At 33.9% G+C, this 14,274-nt stretch overlaps 2 protein-coding genes across 4 annotated transcripts; one reads left to right on the forward strand and one right to left on the reverse strand.

The window, feature by feature from the left end:
* The first annotated feature begins 576 nt into the window (after nucleotides 1–576).
* LOC120251665 (protein decapping 5-like) lies at nucleotides 577–10,917 on the forward strand. 3 transcript variants are annotated; one of them, XM_039260272.1, is made up of 9 exons: nucleotides 577–825; nucleotides 2,842–2,942; nucleotides 4,565–4,633; nucleotides 4,711–5,071; nucleotides 5,156–5,688; nucleotides 8,662–8,733; nucleotides 9,864–10,037; nucleotides 10,174–10,305; nucleotides 10,388–10,917. In XM_039260272.1, the coding sequence occupies exons 1-9, from the start codon at nucleotides 681–683 to the stop codon at nucleotides 10,535–10,537; spliced, it is 1,737 nt and encodes a 578-aa protein (XP_039116206.1). In that variant the 5' UTR covers nucleotides 577–680; the 3' UTR covers nucleotides 10,538–10,917. The 3 variants fall into 3 exon arrangements, with proteins under 3 accessions (XP_039116206.1, XP_039116204.1, XP_039116205.1); XM_039260270.1 differs by having other exon boundaries at nucleotides 4,711–5,688; XM_039260271.1 differs by having other exon boundaries at nucleotides 578–825; nucleotides 4,711–5,688; nucleotides 10,195–10,305.
* Nucleotides 10,918–11,315: 398 nt separating this feature from the next.
* On the reverse strand, nucleotides 11,316–13,155 carry LOC120251927 (clavaminate synthase-like protein At3g21360). The gene is made up of 3 exons (XM_039260577.1): nucleotides 12,786–13,155; nucleotides 12,445–12,698; nucleotides 11,316–11,777 (listed from the first exon to the last, which is right to left on the reverse strand). Exons 1-3 carry the CDS (start codon nucleotides 13,110–13,112, stop codon nucleotides 11,432–11,434), a joined length of 927 nt encoding a protein of 308 aa, XP_039116511.1. The 5' UTR covers nucleotides 13,113–13,155; the 3' UTR covers nucleotides 11,316–11,431.
* Between the last annotated feature and the right edge of the window lie 1,119 nt (nucleotides 13,156–14,274).

The raw sequence follows: 14,274 nt of genomic DNA on the forward strand, positions 1-14,274 counted from the left end.
CCAATAAAAACGGAACCACAAAACAAAATCAAAAAATCTTTCTTTATAACACACCTTTAACATAAAACCATAATCACAACTTTTTCAATACCTTAGATTGTGAACTGATGAAATGCCGAATACTTGCGCGGGACTTCTCCTTCGAGACACCGGTGGAAAAGGAAAAGCTGAAATTACAGAGGATGTTACGGCAAAGACGAAAGAGAAAAAGCTGAAGAGGTGAATTGATAAAAATCAAGTATACGGCTCCAGTAAAGTTATCTCTAGGGATAACCCTAACCCCCACTTCCTCTCTAACCGCTGAAATGATGGCAATGCCACGACTTCCCATGCGTGGGCAATTTCGCCCATAAAATTTAAAAATCACTCCGTTTACCACCGTTATATATTTTGGGGGTTTGGAAGAGAATGAAATTAAAAGGAAGGGGTTTTTAGGGATTCCCAAATTAAAGGGGTGTTTTTGGAAATATTGCAAACTTTGGGATTTTTTTGGTAATTTTCACTAATAATAATAAGTTATTTTGGAGTTATATTACTAAATTATTCCAAAAAATTTAATTAAAAATTTTTCCAAGGTGAAAACCGCAATAGATCCAAGAAATCAATCTCAGAGAGCTCCATTGAAAGCTCATCGATATCGAAGAGAAGTAGCCAAGAAGAAGAAGAGTGAGAAGGCATCCATGGCGGCAGAGGCGTCGAGATCCGGCACGGCGGTGGACTCGTACATCGGGAGCCTCATCAGCCTCACCTCCAAGAGCGAGATCAGGTACGAGGGGATCCTCTTCAACATCAACACCGAGGAATCCAGCATCGGCCTTCGAAATGGTGATTTCCGACTTCCAATCTGGCTTTTTATCTTCTGATTTTTGTTCCAATGGAGTTGCGAGTTTTAGGTCTCGATTTTGTGCCACGTTTGTTTCATGCTTTTGGGGGTATTTCCTAGGGTTTATGTCTTGGAGTTGCTGTGCTTGCCAAATTCTTGTGCTTTTATTGGCACATTGTGTTGAGGATCTGTGAGAATACCGTCTCTTATGTTTTTCTTTTGGAAATCTCTCTTTGTTTTTGTGATTTATTGCATTTTCTTTTGTTCTGTTGAATCCTTGCCTGTGAATGTATGGTAACCCGAAGAAGTTTGAACCTTGAGTACTTTGTCGTGATAGCTCGGAAACTTTCTCTAGTATTGGTAGAATAATTTTTTAATTTAATTTAATTTTTTATATTAAGCGGTGCTTGATTTGTTGATATGAGTATGGTAGTTTAGCAAGCCAAGTTTGATTGGTGCTTGAAGTCACTTCTTGTTGTGCTTCTGATGCCATGAGGCTTATAAAGACTCTGAAACTTCAAAAGCCAGTTTGGTTAATTTTTCCATTTTTTTTTTCTTTTTCTTTTTGTGTCGTATTCAAATGACATTAGAGTCTTACTATTCAGTCTTCTTTCTTTCGAAAGATTTAGTTAAGCGAATGTTATGTATTTGTCACTTGTGCTTGTTCCCAGTGTGGAGTTTTCTTATAGGTACTCTTGGAATTGTACTAATTTACATGGCCAATTGTTTAAGGCGTCCTTGACGATTAGGATAGCCATAGTCAGACCTGTTTTGATCAACCTGAGATAAACACTCTTGGTTTTTGTAAGCCGCTGGCTGTATTTTTCCTCTCCATGCCTTTTGTTATTTGCCCATCTGAATCCTGTAGCATGTTAAAACCAAGCATGCTGACTGAAATTTTGTTATATGGGAAGATCTATCTCTGTTAAAGTAAATTAAATTCTGAGAGGATTGACAAGGTGATGCATTCGAATGGCTAAATTGATCAAGGAGTTAAGTCTTTATTCTTTTCCTATCATTAATTCTGTTACAATAACAGTATCTACATCATAATTGTTGACGTAACATGGCGAATGTATTGGCATGCATAACTTTCAGCATATATTCAAATGTCTCTGTCCATGTAGCTTACCATGGAAGAGTTGTGTAATGCACAGGACATCTCTGACTGAGTTTAATTAATTGTAGCAGCCATATCTATGTACTTTGTATATATATATATATATTTTAACTGTGATGGCAAATATATCAACAATCAATCTTCCTGGTGCTGCCACTCCCAGACCCACCCTTCAACTTGTGCTAAACATGTTTTAGAAACAAACACTTGTTATGTTGGGGATGGACAGGCTTGTGTCCAAATTAAACCAATAAGCTTATGTGTTTGAAAAACTAATTAGTGATGTAGAAATTTGTGTTTATTACCTGTCTAAATTCTTATGATCATGCCTGCGTATTCTTTAAAGATTTTTATTGTATTGGTGTTCCTGGCCAATGTTGGTTTTCTCTATACCTATCAATAACAATAGCAATCTTGAGCCTTTACCTGTAAATCTTCTAGAAGTTAATATATGACTTCGGAAATTTAATATATCTTTGCTTTTTATAGCGCTAAGAAATCTCCTTAGAGTTACTGCATTGAGCTAGTTTTAAATGGCCTAATATGGTAAGAACTTATGACAATTGATGGCATGGAATGTTTTGATAATTTAGACAAATATTATTTACTTTCTAGATTGATACTAGAATTTGATATTCTTACTGATGAGGACTTGATGTTTGTGAAGTGGACATGGTTTCTAATGGGTTGTGTGCATAAATAAAATTATTTACATATTTGCCTTGGGTAGTTTTCATGAATTAGTTTATGCTATGAATCAAAATCTATCATTACCTGGCTTTTAAGAAAATGATCCTTCCAGATAAGATATTTATTTGTTCTTAGGTTTTTACAATTCTTGTTTTGTAGATTTGATGCTAACATTGTTGGTTAAAACTTGATAATTTTCTTTTGGTAGTTCGTTCATTTGGAACTGAAGGACGAAAGAAGGATGGTCCTCAAATTCCTGCCAGTGACAAGATATATGAGTACATACTATTTCGTGGAAGTGATATCAAGGTATTTTAGAAATATTAACATCATAATTTTATGCAAATTTTATTGAGTTAGCTAGAGTCATTTTATAAGATGTAACTTGGCACCATGAATTTAATAAGCGACTTTAATGGCTGATATGGATATGCGGCAAACATTATAATTTTGTGTGGAAGAAGTATCTTTGAAGTAAATAAGAATTGTTTCGAAATCCCTTTTTAGATTAAAGGTATTCATACTCTAGTTAAGCTAAACTTTTTGTATGCACATCTTTATCTTTCTGAATCAAGGATGTTGGTTTTTGTTATTGTTGCCTAGTTTACTCTACATCATTGTTATGGAGGATCAGTTTTATTTATTTGGTCAATTGAGTTTGTGGGTTGTTTGTTTTTGAGAGCTGTTTTGGTATTCGTTCTCTGTTTTCAGATAACATGTTTATTGTGTAAAATAAATCTTATATTTAAAATTAGGAGATACAGGATAAAGAAGGATTAATGAAATAGGTAGAAATGAAAGGATAAACAAATGGGAAAGAAGAAATCAGAATCAGAAAATAAGGAACATGAAAATGCAAACAAAGCATGATTCTTCACTTTCTGCAAGCATCTTAATGTTTTCCAAGCCAGCAATTAAATGCTGCATGCTGTGTTCAACTTCGACATAACCTTTAAATTGGCTAAAGATGAGTGTGTATTTATATTTTGTGCACATGGACTGTATATTCTACCATTGATGAAGGAGACTTTTGATCTAACATGCATGATGTCTTGCATAAATAGAATAACCCATAAGTTAAATTTCGCAAAAAGGACTGCTGCATTTAAACTGCCGTGAATGTATTCATACTCCACTAGCAGGTCTGTAAATTGGCTTGGTCAGACTCAAGCTGTACAAACCCAAATATTCACAAATGTAGAGCTGAATGGAACAGTTCCAGACCTAGTCTGAAATAGGCCTGTAATCCTGGCTCAAGGCTGGGCTGGATATTGAAAGTTGTATTATATGTATAAAATAATTTTCAAAAATATGTTGAGTAAAAATTATAGCCATGCAGAAAAGCACAAGACTTAACTTTTCATGTAGGGGTCAAAAAACTAGCCTTTCCCACTGGTTGTTATACCACATAGTGATGTTATTTTGCTTGAAATCATGATTGTCAATAACTGGCAGGGAATTTTATATTTATAGCTTTCAATTGGAGTTCATTGTCTTGGATGATTGGTTAGAATATACTATTTGAAATGCATATGTACTTTTTAAAGTTATCAGAAGCTTGGGATCCAAGAATGATGGAATGAAGTAATTGCAATTTATAAGAATAGGATTTTACTGAATTATAAAGTAGACATTTTGCAGGTTGTTTTTTATTAAATCATACAAAATGCACTTTCACGAGTACGATCCTATTAAATAAGCCAAGTAATTGGTTCATTTTGATGGTTTACTGTTCTCTTAGTTTCTCTATATTATGGGCCTGTAAAAGGGACAAAGAATAAAGTGCCCATTTGTCTTCTTAGTGGTAATGCCATACATCTCAGAGAATAAATAACTCTCTGCACTTATAAACTTAATGTGTGATGTGAAATGATTATTATTTAATGCCATTGTCAGTTTGTCTTGATTTAGCTTTTTTATTTTGTTTTCAGGATTTACAGGTCAAATCCTCTCCACCTCCTCAGCCTGCTCCTATACACAATGATCCTGCAATCATTCAGGTAGCACATGAAGCAGCAGATGTCTTATGCGGCTTACCTCAAGCTGTTTCCCCTAATTTTGTCTTAATTATCTGCAGTCACACTACTCACATCCTCCTGCTTCAACAAGCTTGCCTTCCGTAGGCAGTGAAACTGTAGCTGATAATTCTCACACAGCTCAGTTAGGTGTATCACGGTCAACATTTCCAGGAGGCTTGCCTCCATTTCAATCTGGGGCTAGCTTAGGTTCATGGGGCTCCTCAACTCCAGCAGCGAATGAATCTGGGATTGCAATGCCAACAATGTATTGGCAAGGGTATTACGCACCTACAGGTGGCCTTCCACATATCCAACAGCCATCGATGCTACGACCACCACCAGGATTACCAGTACATCCCTCCATGCAGCAGCCTCTGCAGTATCCTGCAATAAATACCTCAATATCATCTGGATCTCCAGGTTTAACTGATTATCGCTCTCCTTTATTGCCCCCTATTGGCAGTAGCTCAAGTCTAACCTCTATGACGTTGCCACCTATGTCAGCACCTGCTCAAGCAAGCTCGTTAGCCGCTGAAACATTACCAAATTTGATGCCTAATATATCTCCTGTTGCCTCTTTTCCTGCATCAAGTATTGGCCCCACTCTGCCATTAGTGCCTCCTATAACCTCTTCTCTTGAATCCATACCTACGATGGCTCAGAGTATTCCATCAATTGTTGGCAGCAAGCCTAGGCCTGTTCTCATCACGAGTTTACCTTATCAAAGTACATCTCAGTCTGTGCCTTCCAACATTGGTCAACTTATATCTAGCCATGTGGAAACTTCAGTTCCTTTGGTGACACCTATTCAACTGTTCCAGCCTCCTTCCTCATTGTCATCCTCTCAGCCATCGGAGACTATAGTTAAAGAGGTGGAAAGTAAACTGCGAGAACTGCCAGAGGCTAAGACTAAACTACCAGTACCTGAACCATCAGTGCCATCTAAGACTAAACTACAAGTACCTGAACCATCAGTGTCCACTCCTGCTGAAATAAAAGAACCCATACTTCCATTACCAACAACAAGTAATTTGAAGGTATGTTGAACTCTTTTAATACTTGAAATGTATCACATTAATAAATCTGGGTTTGGTTTTGTTACAATATCAATTTGGATTTGCTTAGGATGGGTTAAATTCTGCCACATTTGGATGATTTTTATGACTAGTTGACCTCCTAGAACATTGAGCGGACATTAATCAGTTAATCATTGCCTAAATCCTTCACTGATTAATTAGTTAATGGTTAGAGATGCATTGGGTTCAAATAAAAAAGCTGGCCTGGCAATTGTATTTAACAACAGCCAATGGATTTAACAACGTCCCTATAGAAAATCATTGAACATTGAATGCTTAAATTAGGTTGGCTTGCACAAGGTTTTGGTAATTTTTTTTCTTAGTTGAGATTTTACAAAAAAAAATATCTGTAATTAATTTATTTTTTGCTTATTTCCCCAGAATAGCTTCTGGTTGTCTGGTTATGGTGGAATTTGTTGGGATTGGTTAGAATAATGTTCTTGAATTTGAAGTTTTGTGTCAGAATGAAAACCTCTATTCCATCATTGCATGCTATTCTAAGTTATTAGAAGTTTCACTTGGTTAGTACTAGTTAAAATAGATACTTTCAATCCAAGTTGTATTAATTGGAAACATGGCTGATGCTATGCTTAATAGTAATCAATCGTGATATTAGTCTAATTACCCAAGTCTGTAAGAAGAGTTATTCCTATTCCCAGTTAATCCTGTTGTTTGGATAACTAGGAAATACTCTGGATAACCCAATTTCTTTTGGGTTACTCCCAGCCAAACATGACCGGATTTCATTTGGAAATGTTTATTTTTGAATTTGTGTCATTGATTTTTATATAATTTTCAAACAAGAATTATATCTCAAAAGGTATTTTATGGATTGAAAAAAAAAACCAAATAAATGCTTTGGTGTGATTTTTATATAATGTTCAAACAAGAATTATATCTCAAAAAGTATTTTATGGATTGAAAAAAAAAACCAAATAAATGCTTTGGTGTGATTTTTATATAATTTTCAAACAAGAATTATATCTCAAAAAGTATTTTATGGATTGGAAAAAACCCCAAATCTAGTGCTGTTTGTGGTTATGATTTATGAACTGAAAGAGGGCCAAATTCGAGTTTCAGGTTACAGATCATGTAGGCTGCACAAAAACATTTTGAGAAATCTTGTAGGTTGGAGGCCCTACTTGCATTTGCGTTGGTCTTTGAAGACGTAGTGGATATGAATTACTGAATTAAATAGTGTTGCATTAGTTTGTTAATTCAAAACATAGCATTCAAAACCTTGAATGGAAGAAACTTTATATAAGCAGCGACTGCCATACTTTTAGTAATATTATTAATATATTATTGACACTGCCATACTATCATAGTTCTCAATTGCTAGTGCTAGTGTTGATGTTTTAACCTAGGTGATTGAGAATCAATTATGAAATGATTTGTAATGTTGTTAGTTCTTTGGGGTTGAACCATCACCAAACTTCAGTGGCACTAAACATACGTTTTCGTGTTTCGTTGTTTCATGAAATAAAATACTAATTGCTACTCATTGGTGGCTTGAACAAGAAAGTTAAACATGATCTTTGCATGCATGTGGTTTTAGTATGTCTCTTTGATGTTGAGGGACACCCTCCTTACTGCAAGAAGCTATATATATCGTACATATGGCCATGCTCACCTTACATCTACGGGCATTCCAATTTAGGGTCCTTGTTAAATTAAAAAAAAAAATGGAAATGAAGAAAGAATTCAAGCATCTAAAACCTTGCATAACAAAGGATATGGAAATATGATAGAAAGAGAAAGAAGGAGAAAGAAAGAGAAAGAGCTTGTAACTAATTTTTTTCTAATTTATTTTGTGTATTTGGGAATCTCTCAAATACCCATAGTTGTCATGTATTTGTTCTCATATCCTTATCTTAGAAGCCATTAATCAAGGATAATAAAAATTCTTAACTCTTCCAATTAAGCCACCGGCCTAGTAAGAAACCTTCTAATAAAAATATCTAATCCATGTTGAAAAAGCAACGAAAACATAGGTTCTAAGAAACCAAATATAACTGACTATCATAAGAGAATAAAATTTTAAAAAAGTATCCTGACAAGGCTAAACCAAAAATGAATCACCCAGGAATTAGTAGACTTTCTAACAGCCAATAATTCTTTTCATAAACTTTAATGTATCCTATAATGAAGCTCTATTTTACAATAAAAATAAACACTTGAGCCTACTAACTTAATAGTTGCAAAATTAAACTGTAACCTCACAACCATAGTGCATCAAACAACAATTATTTTCCTCATTTGAGTTTGAACTTTGAAGTTTTATGTTCAATTTATTTAGTTACAATATTTTTTGACACATGCACATATACATTGTACAAAATTAAGGAATTGCTTATATCTATTCATCCCTAATTCTGTCTTCAACAAAATATTTATTCTTCATAGTTGCATATATACCTTTCCAGACCCTATAAATTTATGAATGAAGCACTAGAAAAATTTTATATTTTTCTCTAGATTTAAAGTTGCAGATTTTACTAAAATAGGCGCACTGATATCAAGCATTCCCTGACAGAGGACATGTTTGGCCTCTTGCTAATTAACTTTTCATTAGTGACCATCCAAAAAATGGAAGAATGAAATGGTTGAAATGCTATTGCAGTTCTGCCTCTATAATTGTCACGTGTCTCCTAATATAAATCTCTTTCTTATCGTTTATGGCACTTAAATTATAATTTTTTTATTGTGAGCAAATTGTTGGTTTCAGTAGGGCAATAATGCAAATTTTTAGGGTTTTGTAAAAGGCTTAATGCATGTAGACTTATGATAGACTCATGGACATTCTGTTAAATAAATTTAATAGATGGTATTTTAAATCTATTAGGTTATGGATAAGCATGCTAATGTTAGACTTTCCCTGTTTTCTCTTCTGATTTTATGATGATTCATAAGTCAACCTGTGCAATTTGGCAGCCATATGATATTGCTTTGCAAAGCCATCTGAATCACAGAGGGCGTGGAAGAGCAAGAGGAAGAGGAAATGGGGTATGCATTTCTGGCCTTGCTTGCATTCATTCTCTATTCTCCAAGCTTGTTGCTGAAAGATTTCAATTCTACGTACTAGGGTATTTGTTGTTGTGATATATGTAAGTAATGCTCTTATGCTTTTTTTTTAACAAATCTCTTATCATCCTATTATTCTTTTCTTCATCTTTGTTTTTGTGTTTTTATGGATATCCTCTATCTGTCCAAGCCTTTCTTGATACTAATTTATTAAAACCAAGATGATGAAACCATTACTCCATGTAACATTGATCTTGCCTTTGTCGAGAACTTTACTGGGAATTATTACTTAGATCTCCAAAACCTCTACTTGGATTTGAAGCTAAGATTATGATGACTGAAAGCCTATGCAGCATGATTGTCTTGTCTGCTTGTGGTTTTCTGTTGACTTGTTTGAGGTTTAAACATCAGACTTGAAGAAATTTGCAAAATGTATTTAGGTGTATTACTTGCTTATGCTTTAATTTCAATTTTGGCTTCCATGCAGGTTGAAATTGAACTGTTAGTCTCTTTGGTCATAGTTTTGCTTTCTGTGCTTTTCTATTTTTGGAGTGAAAATTGTTGAAAATTTAAATTATGGAAATAAAAGGAAGTACTATTGTCTCCCTTTTCTATTTGATTGCATAAAGCATAAAATTTACCAAAGTCTCTAGCACTCAAAACTCACAGTAAGTGCTGATGTTTGTGCATTACATACGAAAACAGCACTACTCGCATATATGCATGTTTTCAAGGTTTTCTTTTCTCGTACACAATTTTGTGTGTGTGCGTGTGTGTGGACTTAGAGAGTGTCTTGCTCCCTTGATTATAAATTTTGATTATAATAATTCCCTTAAGAAAAGGAGTTCAATCATTATAATAAGGTCTGAATGCTCATCTGATTGTTGGAAATCAGGACTTATTATAATGATTGAACTCCTTTTGTCTGTCAACAAATGCCATATTCTTGCATATGAATCATCTCACATGCAATCAGTATCTATGAAGACATTTTTTCTCAGATCACTGTACCAATACATGCTTGTTGCATTCACTTTCAGCTTCATTGCCATTGTGTCTATATTGTTCCATAGGTCTGACAAACCCAAAATTTTTTCTTTTATGAATTGCAGCATCCACGGCCTGTAACCAAATTCACTGAAGACTTCGATTTCACTGCAATGAATGAAAAATTCAACAAGGATGAAGTTTGGGGTCATCTGGGTAAAAGTAAATCCCACTGCAGGGAAGGAGATTCAAAGGATGATGAGGTTGATTATGAGGAAGATGATGAAGCTGATGTCAAGGTGACATGATCATTGGTTAAAGCTATATCATTTACACCTATCTTTTGTTAGCTAATTTTTCGTCCAAGATTTCTTACGTAATTCCTTTTCTTGCTTTTTCACTTGTTGCATTGTCTATCTTTGAACTGCTAATCAGATTGGTTTTTCTTCCTTAAAGCCTGTATACGTCAAGGATGACTTCTTTGATTCACTTTCTTGCAATACACTTGATCGCGGACAACAGAATGGGAGGACCAAGTTTTCTGAGCAGTTGAAAATAGATACAGAGGTAGACAAGAATGAATAATTGATCTTGTTTTGCAGTCATATCCAGAAACGTACATTTAACTCTTTTTTCTTTTGTTATGCAGACATTTGGTGATTTTCAGAGGCATCGACCAAACCGAGGTGGTGGCCGTGGTTTCCGGGGTGGTGGTCGCTTCCGAGGCTCTTACTATGGCAGGGGATATGGATATGCTGGAAGGGGACGAGGCAATACTGCACCATATCAGGCGGCCTGAAAAGTTACGTGTGCCTTTGATAACAAACAAGCTTTGTAAAGACTGAGATCATTCCATTTCTGCAGAAATATCCAAAAAAAAAAAAAAGTGGCTATTGGAAAGTCTCAGGTATGGATCTTAGATTCTGGAGTGAGCAACAGCGGCTGCAGCAGCATAATATGTTTGAATGTTTTCCAGTGTTTATCATGCTCTTCCTGATGGCTAAGGTATATTATTATATGGCTGCCCTTTTCTAAGAAGCTCTTTGAAGGAATGGTTTCTCACTTGGGGCGAGTTAAATGATTTTAACTGTTTCTTTTTCGCCTTTTATGTTATGTTATTTTGTTGTTTGAACAAGTTTTATCATGTTATTATCTGGGAGAAGGGTATTTTATTTTGCATGAATTATTTTGGCCACACACACACACACACACACACACACACACACACGACATATCTGAATAATATGCCATTCACTTAAAATATATAAAAAAAATCATACTCAAGTTATCTCACCATTTGTCTAGCACTCCTTGAATGTGATGTTTGTCTAGCATATCATAAAATAGAATTAATACTCCAGCCACTCCAATGGCCAAATATTCATGAATAATCCAAATTTTGATTATTTTTTCAATTTTATATGTTTTTTTATAAAAAAAAAAGAAGATAAATCCATTAAAAAAAAAAAGCCAAACATAATAAAAGATTGATCATCTATCATCATGTGTTGAAAAATTAAAGAATTAGAATGAAACATAAAGAAAACTTCAAAAGTATTATTATTATATGTCATTGGTAAACAAAGCTTGCTCATTGCACAACGAGATTACATCCATAGTATTATTTATTACCAACTTATTGAAAACCCAGATTATATGTATATATATATATAGTTAATAATAGATCTTTCCTTCACTTGCATGTTGCAACAAGAACCTTCCTTGGTGGCAAAGATGGCCTTCTACCATGAAGCAAGGCCAAGTTATCCAAAAAGAGAACATCCCCTTTCTCCCATTTAAATTGAATGCTCTCATCTTCTATTATTTCCCCACACCTTTCAACCACATTTGATGGTATTTTTGACCCATCAGCCATCTCTGCTGAGCTTGTTTCTTTACCATACATTCCTACAATAGTATTGAACCACATCTTCCTATTTTGTCTATTTGGAAACACCCGTGTCAATTGCCGCGGCCCTAACATTGCCTTCACTCCTCCATTTGATAGCCATTCTATGTCCATACCAAGCGCTTTTGCCCTTTACATTTATTTATAAAATCAAACAAATATGTTTATATCTATATATATATATGTCAAATAACTAAATAATGCATAAAATAGCTACAAGTTGTGGTATAATTAATGTGTAATTTTGATCCTTGAAATATTACTTTTAGGGTTATTTTGGTTTCCAATGATTCAAAGAGAGAAAAAAAAATAATATACTAAGATAAGATGGTTCCTAAACTATTTGATTTTTGTTTTAATTTTTTTTTTTAATATGTAAATGGACATATTTTTTTCCTTCATAGATCTAAATGAATTTTTCAATAAAATTTAAAGACTAAAGAATCATTTGATACATAGATAAAAATAACACGAGAAATATAGCACAGTACAAGTGGTAGAATTACATTACAAGTACTTTTTATTATATTTTATTGAGATTAGATTATTTTTTAATCATAGGGATAGGTTTGTCTTTTAATTATATTATAACTTATAAAAAATTATATACTTTGGTTTTTTAAAGTAATAAAAAAAAAATTATGTAGTTAATTACTTTTTTACTGTACTCTTACTATATATATTTACAAAGCAAAATGATAAAAGAAATCATGTTATATATATGCTCTACTTCAAGTTTTCATTTGTCAAGCATACCCTAAAAATGCACTACATATACCTTATTTAACCTCACTGACCTTTTCTCAGCTTCAACTTTATCAGAAGTACCAAAAGCATCTTCCCATCCCCTCCCTCTCATGGAACCAGTATCATTCTTGCTCAATGCAGTAAAACTATATCTTAATCCTTTCTCCTCCATCTCCCTCACATTCTCCGGAAACTCTTTTAGCATTCTTTCAGTCACACCCCAACTAGTCACAAATGGTGTCTCACCTCCTTCCGGCGGAGGTACTTCACAAAAGAGTATCACTTTTGTCGGAAATTCCTTAATCTACACATGCATCAATATTAATCCAACATAAAATAACAGAAATAATTAAGACTAAAGATTTACATATCAAATATTGGAAATTCTCACCAAGACCATCTCATGGTGATAATATATGAACTCCGATAACGGGCCTTCATTCGCCGTCCACACCCGCTTATGAACATGAGTTCGTGGCGCCGGACCGACATATCGAATGTCTTCACAACCTATAGCTTCAACCACATCATTGAATTCTTGTGCATCCTTGACATCAAAGCCCCTAAACAGGATTGCACTATGCTTGAGTAACATGTCTTCAAATGCATCCTTGTTGGCCTTAAGAATATCTACAAGAGAAGCAACATTAATAGTATTTGTGTTGCTGTGATCTTGTTTTGGTTTCAAAAGAAGTGGAATTTGCACTCCTTCCACCATCTTTTGACCTTTGCACTCTCCAACTTGGAATTCATCTTGAAGACTCTTCATCTTTTTTTTTTTTTTTTAAAAAAAAACTCTTTGATCTCTTGATTTCTTATTTGTATACTTAATTGGATGTTCAATGTGGTTGGTGTTTATATAGAGAGAGGGTGTTGACTGTCTAGCAAGCAATGGTGTTAGACTTGGTCAATTTTAATATCATGTATTGTTTTTGGACGGCATGAGTTCCTCTACTTGTATTCTTGCTGAGACATATGATTCTTTAGAATTAGAAAGATTATGTCATTTATTTATTTATTTATTTATTTTGATGTGGAGAAGATTGAGCTCTGATGCCCCAAAAAACAAAAGAAATGGCATTGCAAAAATGGTGTTGTGAAAATAGATTAATGTTTTGAGTATTATGGCTTTAGGCTCATGAATGATATGTGCCCATTTTAATGGTTTTTTTAAGTTAATTTTTTTTATAATAAATGATTAATTTGAATTTGGGTTTTTATATCTGGTAAAAAAATTTATTAACTTTATGTGGTAGAAAATATTTTGTTCTAATGATTAATTTTCTTGATAAGAATGGGAGTAGACAATTTTAGCTGAGATGGATTCAGAATATTTTTATTTTGATCAAACTAAGTTGAAAATAACAAGAGAAATGATGAAGTTGATCAAATTTGAAGATTTAAAAATATAATTGATGAAGACATCCCTAATGACAACCATAAAAACTAACAAATGGAAACTGCTTATGTTGGAACAAGAGAACAAGGTGCTCAATTTCAATATTAATGTGCCAAACGGAAAGAAGAAAGGAACACACTTCTTTGATGTCACTATCACCAATTAGGGTTAGGGTTTCACTGGTATAGGACAAGAAATACTTAGGACAAACCATTTGGCAATGGACTAGGAATTTGTTGGTAGTTCTAATTAAATTTATTATTATTATTTTTTTATCCCAATTTTATCACAATGCAATGTCTTTGTTCATCAATTCCTAAGTAATTAGTAATTTATGTCATGCAATGCAATTGATAGGTATTTGTTTGTAAGGATTAGGGTTAGAATTATGTTTCACTCATAGGATGAGAGATACTAAGGACAAACCATTTGGTTAACCATTTAGCAATGGACTATTAAAATTTGTTGGTAGCTCAATTTA

This window comes from Dioscorea cayenensis, chromosome 20 (assembly GCF_009730915.1).
Source record: "Dioscorea cayenensis subsp. rotundata cultivar TDr96_F1 chromosome 20, TDr96_F1_v2_PseudoChromosome.rev07_lg8_w22 25.fasta, whole genome shotgun sequence".
NCBI classification, from domain to species: domain Eukaryota; kingdom Viridiplantae; phylum Streptophyta; class Magnoliopsida; order Dioscoreales; family Dioscoreaceae; genus Dioscorea; species Dioscorea cayenensis.